The 25,173-nt window shown below is 34.9% G+C and overlaps 1 protein-coding gene across 1 annotated transcript; it reads left to right on the top strand.

Annotated features, from left to right (window-relative positions):
• Positions 1 to 6,390: 6,390 nt before the first annotated feature.
• LOC140965820 (uncharacterized) lies at positions 6,391 to 23,262 on the top strand. Its single transcript, XM_073426024.1, has 12 exons — positions 6,391 to 6,506; positions 7,089 to 7,254; positions 7,620 to 7,702; positions 7,876 to 7,951; positions 8,033 to 8,100; positions 18,766 to 18,850; positions 20,555 to 20,676; positions 20,850 to 20,933; positions 21,406 to 21,552; positions 21,999 to 22,107; positions 22,210 to 22,329; positions 22,867 to 23,262. The coding sequence occupies exons 2-12, from the start codon at positions 7,164 to 7,166 to the stop codon at positions 22,938 to 22,940; spliced, it is 1,059 nt and encodes a 352-aa protein (XP_073282125.1). The 5' UTR covers positions 6,391 to 6,506; positions 7,089 to 7,163; the 3' UTR covers positions 22,941 to 23,262.
• Positions 23,263 to 25,173: the final 1,911 nt, after the last annotated feature.

Below are 25,173 nucleotides of genomic sequence, written 5' to 3'. Positions count from 1 at the left end.
TAAACTGCTGCTTGAGTTTTCGTGATGTCCTACTTACGGGGAGGTCATGACGAAATTTTTCTAGGCCCTGAAGTCCGTTTTAAAGTATTTAAACACTTTTTCCGCTGCAGATTTAAATCAAATAATTATTATTTGATAATATACTGTCATTAGAGTAAATGGGCCTCACAAATATTATCAATACAACCAAGCACAATCTACATGTAAAAAGTCGATTAAAAGCTAAAATACATTTTTTTTGTGTTCGTGTTAATTAACACATATTGCTTGTGTGTGTGTGTATATAACCCTTTATTGCTTTGAAAATATATAACTTAATTTATTTATAAAGTAAAATTTTAATAATTACTAGTATAACTAACCTAAATTACTGCAATAATATTTGAGATAAAATTTTAAATAATTTATGGATGATAATGAATGATAAATTAAAAAAACAGTTTGCCAATATCACGTCCCGTGACCGAGACACATCGACTCCAGCGTTGTTTAACAATCATACAATAGTAAAACAACAAGTCTCGTAATATACTTTACAACCAAACCGATATTTTTCATAAATAAACATTGTCTTCACAATGAAACAAATGTGAAATGTGTAAAATGCGGAAACGATTACAATTTAATATAACAAAAACATTTTGCATGATCTTGAGCTTGATGTTTATTATTGGCCCCGAAGCATTTCTTGTTCTTCATCGTCTAATTTTCATAATTTTTATATGAATAGAGAGTGTAAGTTGTATATCTTAATGGAGCATATAGCAAATAGTTAAGAAATACTTAATCGAGTACATATAACAAATACTTAAGAAATATTCGAAAAATGAGCATATCTTAATGAAGAATAGAACGTATCAAAAGAATATACTGAACATTTCTTAAACGAAAATAGATTGTATCAAGGGCGTATCACAAACATATCATGAACAGGAGCACGGAATTTCATCTTATTTACTTAGTTTACTGATATCAATCTCTAATTTTTAATCATCTAAGGGTGATGTTGTGACACAATTATAATCCCACGGTGCAGGGGTCATATCTTATTAAAATTCGGAAATCTTTACTAATATTAGTATCTCATTTTTATTCCTTTGGTGTGATACCATATAACGGTTATAGTCTCACCGTATAGGAGTCATATCTTATCATAATTTAGAAATCATTTCTCATATCAAGTGATTCATAAGAGTGCTTTGCATCAAAATCTTGGAACATAACATACAATGAAGAAACCATAATCTTAAAACAAAGGGGACATACTCTTTAAATGAAGGAACATAATCATGAAACAAAGGGAACATACTCTTGAAAAGAATGAACATAATTTTGAAAAGACGGGAACATACTCAGTGAAACGAATGAACATAACCTTGAAACGAAGGAACATTCTCAATCGAAATTTTCAAAAACAGAAGAAACTTGCAGGAAAGCTTGAATAAACGTCTAAAGAACCGCCTGCCTTTGTTTCTCGAGAATGACCAACACCCAATGAATCTGGCACATATGGGCTCATTCCGGCACATAATAAAAAATGTGTCTTGCTGTCTTACTTTAGCTTGATACACAACAAGCCGCCAAAAGAATACCCAAAAAAAAGATAGTTACATGAATTTTCGGATTAATATATGTCCGAATTTCAGTCAATATGCAGAAGATTTTTTTACATGTTACCGTAGAAGCGATATGAAATTTGGTCATCACGTTTACAAGGACATGAAGTAAATTGTGAATGGTGAGGTCGGCTTTGGAGGATATTTGCAGCAATGTCTGGACGACGAATAGAAGTTGTTTTGGTTCTCGCATAGAATTTGCACAGTTTTCTTGTGAGGGTTGTTACAGAAATTGAACCATCAGATTAGGGTTGAATTCTAAATAGAATATTCATAACGTCGTGTGGTATATTTTGAAAGGTGAAAATTAGATTTGAAGCTTTGTAACAACGGAAATAAGCTCTGAAGTGTGGCCTTTGTGGTGTAGTAGTGTTGCTTCTTATATGATTTGCTCTTCTATTTATAGGGCAAGGAAGAGGAAGCTGAAAGTTTGCTATTATTATCGAATTTATGGCTGTAAAGGACTTTAATCAACCATGAATTGACTGCATAATGACTATTCAATATGTCACGCCCCGAGCCCGGGCCCGAGCCTGCGTGACTGCACAATGGGCCCCTATAGCAACTACTTCATATTCGTCCTCGCTTTTACGAAAATGATTAACCCAAATTGCTATAGAAGTCCATTGTAAACTCATTATAAACTCATTTTAAATCTTTAATTTTTAAGATGTGGGACAAGGGTATCAAAATCACCCCTCCTTCAGAACGCGATGTCCTCGTCGCGGCCTGACCTCTCGATCCACCAGCGCCGAGAATCTAGAGGTGGCTCATACAGGTTCAAGAGGTGGCTCCCGTCATGTAGCACTTCGCGCCGTAGGTTCAAGAGGTGGCTCTCATGCACGTAGCACTTTGCCCCGCATAGCACTTATTTCCCGGTGTTCCATGCCGGTGACAGGCTCTGATACCATTCTTTCACGCTCCGAGCCCGGGCCCGCACCTGCGTGACTGCACAATGGGCCCCTATAGCAACTACTTCGTATTCGTCCTCGTTTTTACGAAAATGATTAACCCAAGTTGCTATAGAAGTCCATTGTAAGCTCATTATAAACTCATTTTAAATCTTTAATTTTTAAGATGTGGGACAAGGATATCACACAATAAGTTAGTAAATTGGTTATTCAATGCATTGTTTCATGGTTCAACATATTTTAACTTTTTGATATTTTTTATGGGTTTGCTCACTTTTTTCATGTTCCAACTTAAAAACTATTATATGATTTTTGTTCGAATTCTTGGGTCTTCACAGATAACAAGTTAGATGAAATTTATTATATAAATGTATATTGCAGATGGTGATCATAATTTTTTATTAATACAAAATTTGATATATCCTCTATTAGCTGGTAAAAGTAATATTTTTGGCCAAGTTTATTTAGTAAATTTGGCATCCAAACAATTCAAATGAGTTATGGCTTGATATAATCAAATGTTTTTGTCTATGCAATTGTTGACAATTGGAGGAAGACCGAGCTTTGAGGTCATAACCGCCCACTACTACACGTTTCAGATTGTGCAAAAACAAGGAGGAACCGCTCCAAGTACAAAACATTTGTAAACTTTTGCATAGAACCCTATGGTTTTTGTACTTTATGATTGTAATTTTTTTAATTTTTTTGCATTAACGGTTGAACGTTAATAAATTTATTTATTTCAAATATTTTAATCTCTCAATATAATATTTTTTGCGAATAACAATAAATAAGTCAATACTAAATTTATTGTAATTAAACTTCAATTATTCAAGTCAATTCAACACGTTTATTTAATTAATTAATATATTTAAAAATACATAATAATAATTTTCAATATTAATAAATAATCAAACTGAAAATGATTTCATTCATTTTAAATAAATTTTTGTCTAAAAAATATATCAATTTTGTTTTTGACAATATGTAAAAAAAAAAAAAGACAACTATTTTTACCTGAAAATAAATAATAAGTATGTTAAAATATTTGCAATTAGTATAACTTTATAAAATTTTAATATATTTATAATCACGTGCAAGAGTTTTGATTTATATTCAAAATTAAGATAAAATTAACTAAAATTATAGAAAATAATTAAACGTCAAATATTATATAATAATTAATAAAAAAATTAAATTTACTTATTAAATAATAATTATTTTCAATTTATAGGCCAATAAATTATTATAATTTTTTTTGTCATGTAGTGTAATCAAATTTTAATAAATATAGTTTTAAATTTGAGACTGAAACTCAAAAAATAAAATGAATAATGTTAATAATTTTGATTTTAAATATTGTTAGCAATAAAAAAATATTTTTAAAAAGTCTAAATAAAAAGAAAAATATATGGAGGAGAAAATAATGAAAATTTAGTATTTGTATTGATATTATTTTTAATTGAAATGAAAGTATGTGAATTTGAAATATTTGTCAATTAAATGTTCATCCAGATCTTTATGTTGAATCAAATACATTTTTAGACATTTTATAGTGGTTCATTAAGCTTCAATTCTTGTACTTAATAGAATTTCATATGGTCATTAAAAGTCTATTGACATTTTGAATATCTATAGACTTTTGTAGAGTTTTTAAAAGTCAAGTTTGAATACTACATAACTTTTTAAAACTCTACAAAAGTTTACATTGAATACCGTTAAACTTTTATAGAGTATATAAAAGTTTAGATTGAATACCTTTAGATTTTTAAACTCTGTAAAAATCATTAAAAGTCTATAACCAATACACCGCTTAAGTCTAGTTCAATTTCATATTTTTAAAATTTTCAGCAATATGCATGTTTTCATTTTTCAGCAACAGTGGCTTCAACTTTTCTTTATTTTATTAAAAGTACCTCATAATTTTCGAACTTTTTTTATAATCCTTCCGTTGTAAAAATATTTAGTTGTATTCGATTTAAGTCTTCATTTTTCGACATCAAAACAAAGAAACTAAAACTAACGACCAAATTGAGGATTCATGTGTGACGCTCAACTTAGGATATTTAAATTTCTTCTTTACTAAGTACCATTTTTTGTACAATATTTCCTAAACATGTTTTTGGTCCCTTTTCATAAATAATATAGGTAAAATCTAAATTTTTTTCTTAAATAGGTGATATACAGAAAATTTAAATCTTTATTTAATATATACACATTTGATAATATTATAGCGGAATTAAGCATAAAGTAATATGACATGATTAAATTCAACCTTAATTATTTTCCCCATATTCAAATTCTTGAGCTTCTGTGTTTGAAAATTACAATAGATGAAAAGAAACAAATGATCAATTAAGTCTTTGAGGACTTATTGAGTTTGGATTAATGGTTAGTTTATAATAATATAAGGTAGCAAATAAATGGTAATGATGAATATGAATATAATGTCTGAATTAAAATCAATAAAGAAATATCATCATGAATGTTATGAAATGTCAAAACATTAAGAGTAATAGACATTAATGGCGATGATTTCATGAATGAATTTTTTGGGCTAAAGTGATGGCTCCTGCCTGTTACCTAGCCTTCATATAGCCACGTCCGGTCGCCTTTTTTCCCGTGGATATAATTTTTTATGATCTACAACTTTTAAGTTGAAAAGTTTTCCAAATTCCCAATAGATCAATATCAAATTTTATGTTACTGAAGCGGTCATCAGTATAATTTGGACATAAAAAACGAGTACTCCCGACCATGTTTCCGACTGCTAGCTTTATATGTACATGTTTTTTGCTACTAGATTAACATCTTTTTTGTTATAACCAAATCAAGAAAAGATCAAATAGCATAAGAAAATGAAGGTTTTTCTGGTTGAACTAGACATAAACTCCAGTTTGTTTTCTTGAATTTTTTCTTGACTTTGGATGATTATTTTTTATCACCTCCTTTACTAAACTTGTTTTTTATATAAGAGGGTGGGTTAGGAAATTTTTGGTGTTTTTAGATTATTTTTCCCATTTTCTTCTATTTTTTCCTCCTTTTCCTACCCTTCTTCTTTCTCTTTCTTTTTTCGATTTATTTGATATTTTTTCTAACTAAATTATGGGTATAAATAGAATGATGAAAAATGGTCCAATTAATTTTTTGTAATTTATTAATTAAAATTTAATGAAAAATGTGATATTTATCTTCAAATATTGTAATAATAATATTATTATTTTTATTAAGCTTCGTTTTAATATATTTTTATTTATTTCATTATTTTTTTTTATAATTTTATTATGTTTTTATTATATTTTGGGTATTTTTTCTTGGAACGAGATCCTGGTAATATTTGATAAATTTGAAATATACATATTATGATGTATTTTGATGTATTTCTAAGCATGTCGGACAAATAAAATTTTTTCCGAAAAATAATGTGGTAAAAAATTTAAAATGTATAATTTATTATTATAAATATAAAAGATTTATTTAAGTTTTGGAATTATAAGAAATTAATAAAAAGTTTTTCGTTAAAATATAAGGTAAGAGATGAACCAGAAGATGGTAAACACAATATTCGAGTTTAACCAGAAAATTATAAATTCATGTTGCAGCCTTTTAGCTTGCTTAGCCGAGAAATGACGTTTAAGGCGTTTGTGTGATTTTTATGAATTATGTTTTTGAGGTGAACCTCGATAAAATATTTTTGTTGTTTAATTTTTTTTTTATATCTTTGTTAAGTCTTTTTATATTTTGTAAAAGTTCCATATGTAAACATTATATTAATCATTATTCCAAAAATTAAATTCCTCCTTTTACTAATTCAATTTTATTCCAATTATTTCAAAAGTTATTAATTTATAAATCATTTTAGATTTTATCTTACAACGCTCCGACTTATAAATTTGGGCTAAATCCAATTTATTGGGATCATCTTGGAACTCAAATCGCCGGCAAACATTTCATTTCGTCGATTCTCTCTCAAGAGAAGGTGATTTCTCTCTCTACGAATGCAGATTTTCTCTATTGTTATACATTAGTATGTGGATTTCAATTTATAGGGCTGAATATAGATAGAAAATGATAAAGAGTGATTTAGTTTTGAACTCTGAATTGTTTGTTCTGGATTTCTATCTTCGCAGTTAGATGGTTATTCGTAATTTTTTGATATTTTTGGGAATCAGGGTTAAATATAGATAGAAGGCGATGAAAGATTAATTCGATTTCGAATCTGAAATTGTTTGTTAGCCCTGTACGTTATTTTTCTTATTCTTATTATTTTGGCGATAAGCTAGTGATTTCATGAACATTGTATTTTGTTTGGGTATGGGGATCGTTAAATAGCGATACAAAACTATGCAAGTTAATTTATCGTATTCAGAATGTTTTGTTGACCGAATTTTGCTACTTTTTCCCATGCATTGAGGCTTGAGCAGGTTATTTCATTTTGTTAGATTGTTGGGGTGGGGGAGGACAAAGTTAAGCGAAGCTAAACAATGATGATAACACAATTTACTCAATTTCAAAGTTGGATTTTTTTTTTGACTGAATTTCTCTATTTTTTCCTGTACAGTGAGCCGTGATTTCATGATTCTTTTGTTGGGGGGATTTTAGCTCAAGTGGAGATAGGTTAAAAAACAACAAAAGGATGGGTAATTTTAAACAAGTACTGAAAAGTCTTGATGCATTTCCTCGCGCCGAAGAACATTTGCTGCAAAAGACGAAATCTGGTGCCCTCGGTATTTTTTTCTGGTTCTTTATTTTTCCCAAATGAAATTTCACTGCTATTTTATTGTTGTTTATAGCTGTAGAAGAGAAAGCCGTTTAAGGGTTAGAATTTAATCCCTGAAGGAAATTATGCCATTAGAATGGATGCTTTATGGGATTCAAACAAACGCAGTTTTGTATATTTTATGATTCTGGTCTTGTAAGTTTCAAATGGTGGGTCGCAAGTCGGGAAACACGATTTACACATGTTTCAAATTGCTTGTTATCAAATCAACTGTCAATGACGTGGACTAAAAAATAATGAAATGATGTTTGTTTATTGAATTTCGTGACAAGGAATAGTTAACAAACTTTTTTTTTTTTTTTATCATGTTAGTTTCCATTGTTGGACTTGTCATTATGGCTACATTGTTCTTGCATGAGTTGACGTTTTATCTTTCAACGGATATAGTACATGAGGTTAGTTTTCTTGTTCTTAAGTTCCACATTTTTTATTATGTACTTCAATATTTATGTATTATTATTATTACTTAAGAGTTTATTTTGATCAATACCTTACATATTTCTTGCATGTAAATCTGCAATACATACAATTTTTTACGGGTTCTTAATATGCATATTATGCTTTGCAGATGGCTGTTGACTTAAAACGTGGAGAAACACTTCCGATCCACATTAATATGACATTCCCATCTTTGCCTTGTGATGGTTAGCCTTCTTAAACATTGTTTGGGATCATAATTTTGATTCATACTAGCCATCTGCTATTCAACTCTACGATTCTTGTAGTTCTAAGTGTTGATGCCATTGATATGTCTGGGAAGCATGAAGTCGATCTTGACACAAATATATGGAAGGTTAGTGTGGTTTTTAAGAATCGAGCCTGGGAGAAAAATCCATTTTTTCATTGAATGAATAAACAAAGTTCTGTACAGAATATTTAAAGAAGAAACAATCATATGCTATCCTAATCTAGAAGAATTCAAAATATCCTAATCTAGAAGAATTTAAAATATAAAGAAAAAAGGTTAGTATCTATCTACTAGATAATAATCCTATATTTATTATTCAATATAACCCCTCAAGTTGGGTCATATAAATTGATCATGCCAAACTTGGAACTCAAATCTTCATAAATGAGCATGTGAAGTGCTTTTATAAGGATGTCTGCAACTCGCAATTGAGTAGAAGTGTGACAGAGGTCTACAATTCTTTTTTCAATATTCTCACTTATAAAATGTAGATCAATCTCAACATGTTTGGTCCTATCATGATGGACTGGATTTTTCGAAATTCTAATAGCAGCTTGATTATCACATAAAACTTCGATAATATGACCATCTTCCACAGTTCCACCTTTAACTCACCAAGAAGTCTCCTGAGCCATATTTCTTTACAAATTCCGTTAAAAATAATGCTCGAAACTCTGCTTCAGCACTGCTACGAGCAACTACAGGTTGCTTCTTGTTCTGCCACGTCACCAAGTTCCCCCATACAAATGTGCAATATCCTGATGTGGAACGTCTGTCTGTAGAAGATCCAGCCAAATCAGCATCACCGTACACTTTGATTTTGGATAGATGATTTCCTAAAGAGTAGTAATTTCCTTTGAGTCCTTTTTAGATATCTCAACACCCGATAAGTGGCATCCATGTGTTCTTCAGTCGGAGTGTTAATGAATTGACTGATGACACTAACTACAAATCAAATATCCGGTTTTGTATGTGCTAGGTATTTAAGTTTGCCTACTAGTCTTTGATATCTCCCCTCATCAACAGGAAAACAGCTCTTCTTCATACCTATCTTGATGTTTGGATCCATCGGTGTATTTACAGGCTTGCACCCTAACGTGCCAGTCTCTTTCAATAGGTCAAGAACAATATACAAGTTCTTTTATTTCAAATTCTTTTGAGAGAATGAGTTTCACATGTGCCATTTCTTCTGTATGATTTTCTGAAAATACAATGTCATCCACATACACTATAATGGTTGCAATCTTACCTTTTTTAGTGTGTTTTACAAATAACGTGTGATCAAATTGACATTGATTGTAGTCATTTTTCTTTAAGACATTGGTAAATCGATAAAATCAGGTTCTAGGTATTGATTGAACCCATAAAGTGAAATTTTTTTAATCTGCACACCTTATTATTCTTACATGTTGATTCAAAGCCTAGAGGAAATTTCATGTACGTTTCTTCTACAAGATCATCGTTGAGAAATGCATTCTTAACATCAAGGTGAACTCGAAAATTGTTGAATCTAGCAACATGACCGAAAGTTTCTTGGTAGTCAATACCATGAGATTGCATATACCCTTTAGCCACAAGTCTTACCTTGAACTGTTCTATACTTTCATCAGACTTATGTTTGATTGTGAAGATCCATTTGAATCTAACAAGTTTCTTTCCAGTGGGTGGATCAGAGATGTGCTATGTATTGTTCTTTTTCAATGCCCTTATTTCATCATAAACAACAGCCTTCTAGTTTGGATCATTGAGAGCCTCACCAATGTTACTTGGAACCTGAATCTGGTTTATTGTGGAAAGAAAAACACGATATCGAGGATAAAACCGTTTAAGTGAGACAAAATCACCTATAGGATGCATTGTACGTGTTCGGTTCGGACTTCCTTTCTCAAGGCAATTGCTATATCATCAGGTGCAATGTACTCAATCAAAGGGGTATCAGGATCAGACATACCTTGCGTGCTTTTTTCTGAATTTGGCAGCAGAGAGTTGTCATGAACAAGTTGATTTTGTACAGGTTCGTGTACATTCTTTTGATGAGGTTTCCTTCGGGAATAGACATGAGGCAGTGGACTGAATATCGTTTGCTCGCTGATTGTGGGACAATTTGGCTCAGGGACTGGTTCAACGTATGGTGTGGTGGGTTCCCAATGTTGTGGTTCTTCATTGGAAGACCCCCCCTGAACCGATTTATTGGGGTAGAATGATGCGGACTCAAAAAATGTAACATCCACTGATGAGTAAATTTTTTTGTGATGGGAGAGTAACACTTGTACCTTTTCTGGTCTAGAGAATAACCAAAAAAATGCATTCTACATTGCGTGGTTCAAGTCTGCTGAGATTATGGGAATGGATGTGAACAAAACATGAAAAACCAAAAACCTTTAGGGGAATTTCGTGAAGGTGATGTGAGTTGGGGAAAATTTTAATGAAGGTTTGGATGGAAGTTTGAAAATTTAGGACTCGAGAGGGCTTCCTATTGATGAGGTAAGTGACTGTGAGAATGACATCACCCGATAGGACTTTGGAACATTCATGGTGAAGTAGGGATTAAGCAACATCAAGTAGATGGCGATTTTCCTCTCAGAGATTCCGTTTTGTTGGGGTGTATCAACGCAAAAGCTTTGGTGAATAATCCCATGTTTTTGTAGGTAACCCCCCAAAACATAATTGAAGTAATCCCTTGCCCGATCAGTCCGTAAAATTTGAATTAGGGTAGAAAATTGTGTTTGAACCATGGTGTGGAAATGTTTGAAAATATGCGAAGTCTGATTTATCTTTCATCAAGAACACCCACGAAAGACGTGTATCATCATCGGTAAATAAAATAAACCAGCGAGTGCCACTCATGTTGCTTACATTCGAGGGTTGCCAGATCTCACTGTGTATAAGAGAAAGTTTGGGCGGTTTGTAACGATCAGGGTGAGAAAGTTGCACGTGTATGTTTAGATAATTGACAAATATCCATAGTTATTTGAGGCGCGAGACTAAAGCGTTGGGATGCCTTGGGGCCTGAGGCGCAAAGCATGAGGTGAAGCGCTTTATCGAAGTAGGGCGTATTTGGCACAAATTTTAAATTTCAACATATATAAAGTGATTTATATTATTTAAATTAAATATTTTTCACAAAGATAACACAATATAAATAAAAATCCATCAATAGATAATGTAGCATAAATCATAACTAAAAACAAACTCCAATCGTCTAAAATTCATTAGTAAGTCATAAGGTCATTATAGTATATTAAGAAAAAAACTTCAAAAATCTAAATCATCTTCATCCTCCTCAACCGTATCATCATCATCATCATCTTAAGAAGCTCCTCAACCGTATTATCATCGTCATCTTCAGCAGCCTTAGAAAGAATTTGAGGCAAAGACGCGTGGACGCAGAAAGAATTTGAGTGAGGCCGCAAGGGAGATGAAACAAATGCATGCATATTGCAGGGCTTTTTTAAACAATATAGAGGAACGAGCTTTCTTATTGGGCTTTAGAATGTGGGCTTGAATTATTTTATATTATATATGTATCATGTAGGCCACAAGCGCACAGGCGTGCGCCTTTCAACAACACCACACCCGGGTAAGGCGCGCCTAACCTGCGTTCTTGCTTAAAGTGGAGCGCTTGGCGACAGGTGCGGTCAGGCGCTCGCCTATTATAACTAAATATCGCATTTAAGATAATGAAGACTTTTATTATTGAATAAAAAAGGAAAAAACTTTCCAAAGTACAAAAAAGTTGGATGCTCTAATATATAATGCCACAATAAAATATCATTATCACTATTGAAAGCTGAAACAAAATGAGACAAGAAAGGCTTGGAAGACTTGGGGTTGGGTGACTCTTGGAAACATTCATCTTGAGAAGGTACAATCCATCACAAAGATCTGCAAATCTTCTTCCCCGATGCCGAATCCTGGAAAAACGAATCGACCAAGAAATTTAGCAGTGCATTTGAGATCATTACTTACAAACAAAAGATTACAGACAAGATCTGGCACAAATAAAACTATATGAACATGAATATCTTCAGTCAATTGAATGACACATAACCAGCAACTCTAGATAATGACCTGTTTCCCATTCGGACTGTATTGGATGCATTACATGGGCTAAAAGAGTGAAAAGATTTCAAATTCCCAGTCACGTGGTCAGACACACCAAAGTCGATTATCCAAGAAGATGACAATTCATGTTTAGAAGTCGAAGCAAATGAGAAAATAACTTCGTGAGCCACATTACTAGTGCTAGTGAGTGAAGTATTAGAGGCAAGTGAAGGCATACAAAAGCCCTTAGAGAGAGAATTTTTTGAAAAATGCTCTCTCCCTCTTTGAACCTTCCATCACTCGGGTCCTTCCATCGCCATTTTAGGATCTTCAATATCTAAGCCTCGTCGACTGTATCTTTCTTCCGTATCCGACGCCGGCTAACGGCCGTCGGTGGCTTTTACTCTCACACTTTTCCTCGCCATTCTCGATTCAGATTTCTATTCGAGCTATATTCGTTATTTCTGATGTCAGCCAGCTATCCTAATACCTAAATATCTCTCGCACCTTATCCGACTATCTATCCCAACCACTGGCCGCTAACACATTCATCTGGAAACCCTCCGCGCCGCCCCGAAGCCGATTAGTCAGATAGAGCCGTGTTGAGCGGTTCATTGCTGATTCAAACCCTATTCAACGGCGCTATTGGAAAAGGCTCGACGAATGTATCCTAGGAACCGTAAGAACTTTTGGCATGCGCCAAGGAAAATCAGGACAGAAAACCGAGATGAAGTTATTAGGATCGAACACAAAATCTTCACGCTGAGACTGGGATATGGATGTAGGTCTATATGGTGGTCCGAAAGAACAAGGAATTCGTGCTACATGCTGGACTTCGGGCGTGAGGAGGCCCACTGGATACATCTTAGAATCTTAGAATCCATTAACACTTCACCGTCTGAGTCGCCATTCTTTATATTCAGAGGACGAAATGCGGTGTTCACGGTACAGATTTTCTCTAACAAGCGTGGTAGGTTTCTGGAATTGTCCAAATACAGTCAACAAGGCAGGAAACAAACCACTATTGTGCCCAGCGGTATTAAGTTTGTGGGATGTAGAAATATAGCTAATATCTTGGGAAAGCTGAGATTGGGGTATAATCAGAGGGGTACTATACAAGATGATCATGGTTCAAACCCAAACCCAAGGATTTACATCAGCGACAAGTATGAAGGTAGTATGGTTCAGAGGGATCAAAGGAGAGGGGGGATGAAACCTTTTCACGATAGAGGTAAATCAATCACCGGAAGGAAGTGGGAAGAAGCTCTTATAGTTACCAAAAGAAGGGTGAGCATTTCATGGAAATCCATTCAAGACACTCTTGGGAAATCAACAAAAACGCGAACAATTCTATTCCCGTTTGAAGCAAACAGAGCAGTGTGGTGGCCTTCCAATGCAGCTGATTTTTCTTTTTATCTGAAGTTGAAACTAAGATTCTTTGATAACGGGATTTCGTTGGAATTTGAGGGATGAAGGAAAGATTCTAACAAGGCATATATTGTTGAAAATTGCTGCAATAGCTGGATTAGCATATATGGGCTACCCTGGAATCTATGGAGGCCGGATATTTTTAAGATTATTGGGGATCATTGCGGAGGTCTGATGGAAATCAGCGCTGAAACCTTATCAACTACCGACCTTGGTGCAGCTAAAATCAGGGTTAAAGGCAATGAAGGAAGGTTCATCCATAGCAGATTGCAAATTCCACTTGAAGGTGAAATGACAGAGATAAGTATAAGGGTAGAAACATTTGACCCTATAGCATACCATCAGTACGAAAAGCAAACTTACGCTCAATTAGTGGTAAACGGCAAGAGAACTTTGACGGGGTGGGGTAACAACAATATTCGAAAGATGCAAACTTTTGAGGAGGGGTTCAAAGGAGGGCACAACCTAGGAAATCAAGAGAAGAAAGGCTTACCAGCCCATGCATTAGACAATGAATTAATGGAGATGCACCCTGGCCCGGCTATCAACTCAAATCAGAAGGATGAAAGGCTTGGTTCTACTGTTCGGGAGGAAAAACAAAAAGCATCAGCAAGTAAGAGTGTCGATTCGTCATCAAGTGCTGGTAGCAAGGTGATCAAAATCATTTCGAGAGTCGTCCCTAAAGAACACATAAGATTTCAAAGTTCACAAATTAATTCAATGAACGCGACGCCGACGAAGGGGATGCATAGTGAAGAGGGTGCTGTAGACACTAAAAGATCATCGCATATTTATGGGAAAACTTATCACAGAAGATCTAAGAGAGGTGTAGTTGAGAATAAGGACCAACTTAGTACTGAGGGAATCAACCTCCAAGGTATAAACAGCCCTAAGAAGCTTATCTGTGAACTTGATGGCAGCATTGACGTTGATTTTGATGGTTCACAAGAGGATCTGTTGGAGGACGAGATGGTATCCTCAGAAACGGATAGTCAGGTTTCAATTCGATCGGAGCAGTCTGCTACAATGGAGGAAGATTTTGAGGATTTGGCAGGGATGTTCTCACCACTGAAAAAATCTGTTGACTCCAATATGCACCAAAAAGCGGTAAACACGAGTTCTAACGTGGGACAAGTATTATCTGGACTTCACTCATCCTTTTTCAATCACTCATTCATGCTTCATTCTATTTTACCAGTTTCTTTTTCAGCTTTGGGGTTGTCTAATGGTCTTTTAGGAGGGGGGATGGAGAGGATCGATGAAAAGCCGGGAATCGAGAAAGAAAATTTCAATGGGGCTGCGATGGGTCACAGATTTCAAGCTGGTACTGAAAAAGATGAGGTACCTACAATTGGACTTCGTGGGGAAGGGGATAGGAAGTCGAACGGTACTTTGAGTAGAGAACTTCACAGACTACAGTGTGGTATCAATTATGAGAGAGGCTCGACCTCCAAGGGAACCAGCGCTTCATTATGAAAATCTTATCCTGGAATATACGAGGTGGAGGGGCAGCAGCTAGGAGAGAATTAATCAGGAACGTCCTACGCACCGAAAAACCAGAAATTGTTGTGCTATTGGAAACAAAAAGAGATAGGGTGGACAGGAAATTTGTGGCAAGTATCTGGAAATCGAGATTTGTTGAATGGGTTTGTCTACCGTCGTTGGGAAGATGGGGGGTATATTGGTGATGTGGGGTCCTAGAGTGGTGGCAGTGGGTGATAATTTTATAGGAGAGTTTTCGGTTTCCATCGAAATTCGCGGGAATGAGGAGGTCAAATGGTGGTTTTCGGCAATCTATTGCCCGGTAAAGCCGAGAGAGAGAGAAAATTTTTGGGATGAATTAGCTGGTTTGAATTCGATATGTGGTGATCAGTGGTGTTTGGGTGGAGACTTCAATGTGGTCAGAAACACAGGTGAAAAATTGAACAGTCCTTCCATAACCACGAGCATGAGATGTTTTGATAGTTTGATAGAGGAATTACAAATTCTAGATCCCCCACTTTTGAATGCTAAGTACACGTGGTCGAATTTTAGGGCATATCCAATTTGTTGTCGATTAGACAGATTCCTCATTACTAAGGGCTGGAAAGAAGTTTTCCCCAATTACAGACAAAGAGTTCTGCCCAGAACCACTTCTGATCATTGTCCAGTCATGTTCGACACAAATAAATTCCGTTGGGGTCCGGCTCCTTTTAGGTTTGAAAACGTTTGGTTGACACATTCTCAGTTCAAAGATTTAGTTAAGAATTGGTGGAATAATGGGACCATTCAAGGTTGGGAAGGGTACAAGTTCATGAAAAAATTGAAAAGGATGAAAGTTGAAGTGTCCAAATGGAACAAAGAGGTTTTCGGTGATGTGGGAAACAGAATTAAGGAGTTGACCAGTGGTATTCAAAGGTTGGATGAATTAGAGGGATCGGGGAGGTGGTTTGACTCTCTGAAAGAGGAAAGGAAACATTAAGAGGCGAGTTGGAAACACTCATGCTCAGAAGATCGCAAATGCAGTGTCAAAAAGCAAAATTGAATTGGATGACGGCAGGGGATAAAAACACGAAATTTTTTCATTCATTGTTGACAAATAGAAGAAACAAAGCGCTGATCGATATAGTGGAATTGGAGAACGGTTCGAGGGTCACTGACGAAAGAGTGATTGAAGAGGAAATATTAAGATTTTACCGGAGATCGTATAGGAAAACGGAAGGGGTGCTGGGAGAATTTGATGGAGAGGCAGATGAATTTCGAGGCTTGGACTGGTGTGAGATAGATAGGATTCAATCAGAAAATTTGGAATCACCTTTTACCGAGGAAGAGATTAAAAAGGCGGTGTTTGACAGTGATGGGTCTAAGGCTCTGGGGCCGGATGGTTTCACAATGGACTTCTTTCAACATAATTGGGACACGGTCAAAGATGATGTATTGAGGACGTTCGCAGAATTTTTCAATAGTGGAATTGTTAATGGCGTAACAAATGAAACGTATATCTGCCTCATTCCGAAAAAACAAGATGCTATGAGGATAAAGGACTTCAGACCAATTAGCTTCATAACGAGTTTGTACAAAATTTTGGCTAAGGTCTTGACAAACAGATTGAAAAGCGTCATTAGTTCCACGGTTGCGGAGAATCAATGTGCCTTTATTAAAGGTAGACAAATTTTGGACTGCTACCTCATCGCTAATGAAGTGGTGGAATATTATCGAAGAAATAAGAATAGAGGTTGGGTGTTCAAAGTTGATTTGGAAAAGGCATACGGTAACGTCGAATGGAGATTTCTTGATTGGGTACTACAGAAGAAAGGATTTGGTAATAGGTGGAGGAAGTGGATCAAGGGGTGCGTTTCTAATGTATCCTACTCGATTTTTATCAACGGAAGGCCACGGGGAAAAATTAAAGGAGAGAGAGGACTTAGACAAGGGGATCCGCTTTCTCCATTCCTTTTCAATTTGGTAGTTGATGTTTTGGTAAGGATGGTTGATAAGGCCAAGGAAGACCGCAAGGTTAGAGGGCTCGAGGTAGGAAGACTAAAAAAACAAATCTCACACCTACAATTTGCGGATGACACATTATTTTTCGCACAATCAAAGCATCATTTGTTAGAGATAGTGGATCTACTAAAGAGGTTTGGATTGCTCTCGGGTCTTGAGATGAATTTGGAAAAAAGTACGCTAGTGGGCCTGCATATGTCTGACGAGGATACAGATGGAATGGCAATGACAATCGGGTGCAAGAAAGGGAAGTTTCCAATTAAATATCTAGGAGTTCCCTTGGGAGGTAACCCTTTGAGTATGGAGTTTTGGGAACCGGTTGTATCCAATATGGCAAAAAAATTAGCTAGCTGGAAAAAATCATTTTTATCAAGGGGGGGTCGACTAACGCTGATCAAAGCCGTTTTGAGTGCCATTCCATCTTACTTTATGTCCATTTTCAAGGTGCCGAACAAGGTGGGGATAATTATGGAAAAATTGATGAGGAATTTCTTTTGGGATGGGGCCGATGGTGAGAAGCATTGTCATGTAGTAGGATGGGATCAAGTGTGCAAACCTAAGGACAGAGGGGGCCTGGGATTGGGAAGCATTCGTTTAAGAAATATGGCGCTTTTTGGTGAATGGTGGTGGAGAGGTTCAGTGGATAGGGAGAATATGTGGACGAAAGTTATTGCCATCATATATGGTACTCAAGATAATGGGTGGGATTTGGGGTTGGCGAGGAATACGACCTTCAGGAGTCCGTGGAAATGTATTTCTCGATCGTTTCCGGCTTTTCCTCAGTTGGTTAGGGGGTGCTTAAAGAGGGTAATTTTATTCGGTTTTGGGAGGACGAGTGGGTGGGGGGGGTTCCGTTCAAACTTCGTTTTCCGTCCTTATTTGAGATTTGCACTTTAAAGAACAAACCAATCTTAAGCTTTGTTGATGTTGTTAATAGCAGTGGAAACTTCCCTATTCATTGGGATGTACGGTTTAGAAGGAATTTTTCGGAGAGAGAAGAGATTGAGTTCACTAGTCTTTTAGGGGTCCTACAGAATGTTCGATTGGAGTGGGGTGTAGAGGATTATAGAATTTGGTTGGGGGATTCTTCAGGGTTGTTCTCTGTTAAATCTTTTTATAACTCTTTTTTTCCTTCCCCTATTCCTAATCCATTCACCTACTGTTACAATATCTGGAAAATACCTGTCCCGTCAAGGGTTCAAGTGTTTTCATGGACTGTGGCGTTGGAAAAGCTGCAGACTTGTGATGCGGTGCAAAGAAGATGACCGGCTTGTGTACTAAGGCCACAGTGGTGTTGTTTGTGTCATAGGGATGAGGAAAGTCAGGATCATTTACTACTTCATTGCCCTTTCTCATCACAAATCTGGCTACAGGCTTTCAAAGAGTTGGACTTGGTATGGTCTTTCCCGTGTAAGGCAAAGGAAATGTATATTGTGGAACCGAGCTTGCAGAAAGGGAGGAAACATATGCGGTTCTGGTTTATCATCGTTCATTGCATATTATGGTCGATTTGGTTGGAAAGGAATACAAGAATATTTGAAGAGAAGTCGGAGTCGGTCCACGAAGTATTCAAATTTAGAAGAATTCAAAATATCCTGATCTAGAAGAATTTAAAATATAAAGAAAGAAGGTTACTATCTAATCTACTAGATAATAATCCAATATTTATTATTCAACAGTTAGTTTACTCTATGTTAATCCATTTGTATATGTCAAAATGTAATCTGCCTACTGCCTTTTCGGGGTTCTTTTCTCTGTGAGAAATAAATTGGATATGTTGCCATTTATTGTGATCACCTCCATTCTTTTTTGCAGCTTCGCTTGAATCGTGATGGCCAAATTATTGGCACAGAGTATCTGTCAGACCTTGTGGAGAAGGAGCATGCTTCTCATGGGCATGGTTAGTTTGTCTGGAACTTTGTTCTAGATTTTGGAGATTATTTTTATCCTTTTCTTTCAACGTGTGTCTTTTCTTACAACATGCTTTTAGAGAATTATAATTCCACCTTAAGTGATGTTGTTCACGTTGAATGTACTTGTGTATTTGCGCTTTAACATGAATTTGTCTTTCAGATGTTTTGAGGTTGGCATCACTATTCACATTCAATTTACTTGTGTATTCTGCTCTTGGATGTGAATTTATTTTTGAGATTTTTTGAGGTTAGCATCTCTAGTTGGTCACCTCTTTAAACGAGTTGTAAAATTCGATTACGTGTGGTTAATGGAGTCATTTTAAGCCACTTATCTTCATGTGAGTTCTACAAAATTGTATGTTTCTTCTCTCTGCGTTAACCTATTAATTTTGATGATACTTTCGTTTTACTCTATCAAAAACATGTTAAATTGATGTGTGACCATTGAATGTCTGCTAGTAGGTTTACTTAAAATTTCATGGTAGATGAGTGTGAACTAGAAAAGCAAATAGGCGTTTAATGGGTTTACCCACGAGTCTTTTTAGAAATATAGTTTTGAAGAGGTTCTTTGATATGCCATTATTTGATGTCGGAGGTTCTTTAATATGCAGTTATTGGATCTCAAGATTGGCTTTTTAGGTTTCCACAGTTGGGATATGATGCTTTGACCATGAACTGAAATTAGTAACAAATATTAAGGCTGATACAAATAATCTTTTAGTTTCTATTTCACTACAGTGATGCTCAGATTAGTTAATTTGATGGAGAGGAAATGATTTGATTTTTACGAGTATCAGGACTTTCCTGTTACTGCATGTTCTTAGGACCTGACCCATTCACACATTTCTCTGGATTTTCTTAAACTGGTCATTTTCTTGATGAGGACTCTGTGAACTCTTTTTGTCCATTTTCTCGATGCAAAAGTTGAGTTCGTGTGTGTGTTTGTAGTGTGTAGAATCTGCGCTGTTTGGGATTCCAACTCTTCAAAGTAACAACTTCCTTTCTGTTTCAGTTAATATAGTTATTAAGACATGAGAACTTATAGCATATCCCAGCTCTTGGACAACCTTTACTATTATTCTGCTCATGGAAAGATTTTATTAGTAAGTTGAGACGTTTGGTTTGGCTTGCACATTCTAGCTATTCATGAAAATAATGTAGAGAACCTTAAACTCTATTAACGCCCTGTACTTCCAAGTTATTGTCAGGATTGCCACAATTGTTCTTTTTGTGGTCACTTGGATGGAAACTCGTTAAAGAAAGTTAATGTCAAAAAAAGGGAATTTGTGTTGCATCGTGCTGCGGCATTTAATGTCTAATATGAACTTTAGCAATCTGAAATGTAAATGCAGTGTGAAGTTGCGAACGATGTTATATTTAATTTTTTTTCTATGAATTAGTTATTGATGCATAGAAAGATTATGTAATACGTTTCTCTTTTCCTCATATGCATTCAATCCTTCTCCCTGAATTTGTTTACCACACCAATTTCATTGTTTTAGTTGGAACTTAGTTTGTGATAGATTGGTATTTGTGCTTATACTAATAGAAGTAGCAGTTAATACTATATGAAGCTTATATATTTATTTGCAAAGTACTGTGGGCATCAAGCTAACGATTTGTGACACAATTCTTATATGTGTGTGTGTGTGTGTGTGTGTGTGTGTGTGTGTGTGTGTGTGTTTTATCAGATGACCACAAAGATCACCATGAAGAATCTGACCACAAAGTCAAACTCCACAGTCTTGACGAAGATGCTGATAAGTTAATTAAAAAGGTGAAGCACGCTATATCTATTGGAGAAGGTTGTCGGGTATGCTTTTCTTTTCTTTCTATCTCTGCTTCGTTTTTTTTCTTTGCAGAATCTTCCTGCACGTGCTTGTTTATTAATTTCACAGAATACAATGATGTAGGAAAAACCTTCAATTTGACATTCACTCCTTGTTCAGTCCTTTTATTTTTCATTTAATTTATTGTTTGTTGCAGGTATATGGGGTTTTAGATGTGCAAAGGGTTGCTGGGAACTTCCATATCTCTGTGCACGGATTGAATATTTTTGTTGCACAGATGGTAAGCTTTCATCTTATCTTTAAATTTGAGTGTCTGAGAATTATTTTTAACATACTTGAAAAAACAATCGTACTTATGTGCTGATATAGATGTTTCCAAAGAATATGATTAGACTCATGGAGGTAAGATGCTTTGGAAACCTTTGAAAATATATGGGAAGCAACGATCTAGAAGCTTTATTTAGAAGCTTTATCTATTACCTCCGTGCATGCCTTATGCCTTCTCCAGATGTGACCAAGGTTACAAGACTTCATTCTTCTAGATGTGACTATGTGCATATTCTACATATGCCTTATATCTTCTTCAGTGTTGTTACTCCTCTATTTTGCATGCAAAAGTTTGAATTTTCTAAAATCGATGTTTTGCAATTGGCTGATTAATCAGAATTTCATATATTGGCATTTATACAGTGCTGTATTTTACTCGTTGTTCCAGGTAGATTTATCTATTTACTCTAGTTGATTCTCTGCAGATTTTTGATGGTTCTTCCCATGTCAATGTGAGTCATATAATTCATGATTTGTCTTTTGGGCCCAAATATCCTGGGATACATAACCCACTTGACGACACAGTGCGAATTTTGCAAGCTGCAAGTGGAACATTCAAGTACTATATAAAGGTGAGAGTTGTGGCCCATTTTTTGTTGCATTTATAAGACTCAACATTTATTATATGATGCTGATGTGTGGTCGACAAAAGTATGACATGCTTTTGAGTGGATTAAGACATGGTTTGAATATAATAGTGGCCCACCAACTGACCACAGGACTACATTGCTTCCTATGCAAGAGAAATTGTCCTCTTTCCCGCTCCTTCCAATTGTGTTCATGATCTGCAAATAATACTTAAAACTGGTTATTTGTGTCTTCGATCCATATGAGAGTCTCATTGTGATTAGAGATATCCCTAAGTTTTGGATTTCAATTTTACACTTATACCATCTGTATTAAGCTCGAGTATGAGTTTCTTGAGCTTGATGAACCCGGGTTCACTGTTGGTATATACTATGATTAAGTTTGAATTCGAGAATTGCTTTCCGATTATTTTGCTTTACATATGATTTAGATTGTTCCAACTGAATACAAGTATCTCTCAAAAGAAGTTTTGTCCACGAATCAATTCTCTGTCACTGAGTACTTTTCTCCTATTACTGAGGTCGATAAGATGTGGCCTGGTAAGTTTTGTTCAGTTAACTTCTTCATTTCATTCTTCTTTTCCCCTTCTAATTATCTGCTTCATTGTTTGGAGGACTAATATAATTTTTTCTCTACTGTAGCCGTTTACTTTCTGTATGACTTGTCACCAATTACAGTGACAATTAGGGAAGAACGACGTAGTTTTTTGCATTTTGTTACACGGCTTTGTGCCGTGCTGGGTGGTACATTTGCCTTAACAGGTTCATTTCTCCTTTCTTTCTATTATGGCCTTTCCAGTTGAGATTATTCACTTATTACTGAAATACCATCTGGATAGTATTTAAAAAGTGGAAAGTGTTTGAATGCTAAACTGATTAACCATTTCACAAACATTCTTCTGAGCATGTTTCCATGGGATCCACTACTTGTGCGCTTGAATTCAACAATAAGCCACATTTGACAGTCTTTTGTTCACGTATCGGTTACACACAAGAATGTGCAATCTGACTCAAATATTGGAACATAATTTTTTTCACCCATCTTTCATCCCCTTAAATTTTGGAAAATTTACATGAATATTTAAAAGATTCAGAATACCTTTGAAATGTCAAGAATATTAACAAAAATTTATGGGGATTTCACAAAAGTAATTTTGAGTTTCCTTTTGATCATATATGGAAATAGTCATTAACTATACCTTTCTGGATAATAAAGCCTACCAAGATGTTCTTGATATGATTGTGGGATAAATCTGCAACTAGAGAACTTTCCTCATGGCATACATCTTTGTCTGACAGGATTGCTGGATAAGTGGATGTACAGGCTCATAGAATCAATCACAAAACCAAATGCTCGAAGTGGTTTACGATGATTAGTGTCTGAAACAGTCATTAAGTACACCGCTGGTAATGATCCTCAGGAACGAGTTCACATTAGTCGGAGATGTGAAGATTTCACCGGTTTACAGCTAAGAATGGTATATCTCCTGTTTCCCTATACTCCCCTCCCTAAGGTTTTGTGTTCAATGTATCTTTATTACAGCAATGAAAACAATTAACATTTATTTTACAATGTAATGAAATTAGGAGACCCCAGCTAATTGCGCACTAGATTTGAAGGTGACTATAGGATGAATTTTGATGTCCGCTTTACCATTGAAGTGCTTAATGTTCATATGGTATCGGTTTTCTGAAGTTTCCCATTTTCTGTCTGCTTCGTTTAGAACAGTCATATGCCTGAAGATCTTAAATTTCTGTTATCGAATTTTTGGACTAAATTATTTGGGACTTGTTTCTTCTTTACTTTTCATATTTGTTTCTTTTTTTATATACAAAAAAATAGACATATCCGTGTCAAATCTTTTTTAGATTCAATAATAACTTTTTCTGTTTCCTTTTTATTCACACAATGATTAATCAACCTTTTCTTCGACTCATAAGGGAAATTACAATTTCTAGAGCTCAATTTGGATCACTCATTTATTCAAAAATCTTGAGATAAGATGCGTGAGATGTCTTAACCAATACCACTTTATGTATTGGATAATTTATTGACCGAACAGCCCTTGATATGGTGGTAAATTTGGACATATGCACGAAAATTAAGGCTAAAAAATTTCACAGTATTTGAAAGAGTTGAATTTAAATTCAGTATGTGTCTGAGAGGTCAATAATTATCATTTGAATTATCATTAGCGGAGGAAATTTAACTTGATTTGTCCTTACAAGTGATTTGTTCAATTTTATCGCGATTGTGGTTTTTAGCAAATGATAGAAGCTGTTTGTACCGAACTGGGTTTTCAATTTCTTGTTGAATTGGATTTAGTTGAACTTTGTTTCTATAATTGTATGTTGATTCTACGACATATGCTGCTTGTTTGCTGACCATAGTAATACTAAAATCGGTGTATATTTGATTAAAATTTTGTATAATAATCAAATAATTTTGAAAAGTGGGGAATTGAAATAAAATATTGCATTCTTGGATTACGCACAAGTACAAAACTTTGTTAACATATACGACTGTTTTGAAAAAATATATATATTGTATTGTTAAAAATAAAAATTTACGGCAAAAAATAAAAATTTCAAATTCATAAAATATATTAAATTATACATTTTATAAAAATATTTTTTACTCGATTGTGTTTTTTATTCACAAATTGAGAGACATATTCATAGAATTTCTTTGGAAATAATCCAAAAATAAATACATCATTACGTACATCATCACACATTAATTTTCAATATTTACAACTTTTATTTCAACACTCCTCTTGTGATGATGATTATGATACGATGATTGTCTTCATTAAATGTATTTTATAATGTTTTGTTAAAAACCTTACTAGGAAAAACTTATTGGGATAAAAACCATAGAAAGAGAAAAAGAGTGCAGTCACGTAAATTCTCTCTCATGTTAACACGAACGATTCTTCACAAATTTCGTAGATTGTGCATCTCAATGTTATATATATATGCTTTCTGAATAATGTCGTAGGAAGTGTCTTTGTGAAGAGATCTGATGAGTTTTTATTTGATTGAATGTAACGAATATCAATCAATATATTTATTCTTCTCAAGTTCTTGGGTGAATGCGAAGAACTTAGGGGGAATATGTTTAGTTCTGTCACTTTTTATGTATCCTTCTTTCATTTGAGTAACACAAACAGCATTATCTTCATATAGTGTCACATGCTTCTTGTCGAATGATAATCAGCATGAGATTTGGATATGTTGGGTCATTGATTTTAGCCACACATATTCACGGCTTACTTCATGTAGTGCAATAATATCGGAGTGATTTGATGAAATTGTTACGAGTGTTTGTTTCTATGAACGCCAAGAAATTGTAGTGCCTCCACGAATAAATACATATCCGGTTTGAGAACGTGCCTTGTGTGAACTAAATCTTGTCAATAAATTTACAGCAGAAGATATATTAGGTCTTGTACAATTTACAAGATACACAAGGGCACCAATAAAACTTAGATATGGTACTTCTGCACCAAGAATAACTTCATCATCTTCACATGGACGGAATGGATCATTTCGATGTTTAATTATCTAACAACCATTGGAGTACTTAAAGGATTTGATTTTCCA

Source organism: Primulina huaijiensis, chromosome 2 (genome assembly GCF_012295235.1).
Source record: "Primulina huaijiensis isolate GDHJ02 chromosome 2, ASM1229523v2, whole genome shotgun sequence".
Lineage (NCBI taxonomy): Eukaryota > Viridiplantae > Streptophyta > Magnoliopsida > Lamiales > Gesneriaceae > Primulina > Primulina huaijiensis.
The sequence above is the reverse complement of the archived record's forward strand: the minus strand, read 5'-3'. Positions and strand labels throughout refer to the sequence as shown.

Coding starts and splice junctions, on each gene's coding strand:
- LOC140965820 (XM_073426024.1), top strand. CDS start 7,164: ATGGGTAATTTTAAACAAGTACTGAAAAGTCTTGATGCATTTCCTCGC. Junction 7,255..7,619: donor GACGAAATCTGGTGCCCTCG/GTATTTTTTTCT, acceptor TTATCATGTTAG/TTTCCATTGTTGGACTTGTC. Junction 8,101..18,765: donor TTGACACAAATATATGGAAG/GTTAGTGTGGTT, acceptor TCTTTTTTGCAG/CTTCGCTTGAATCGTGATGG.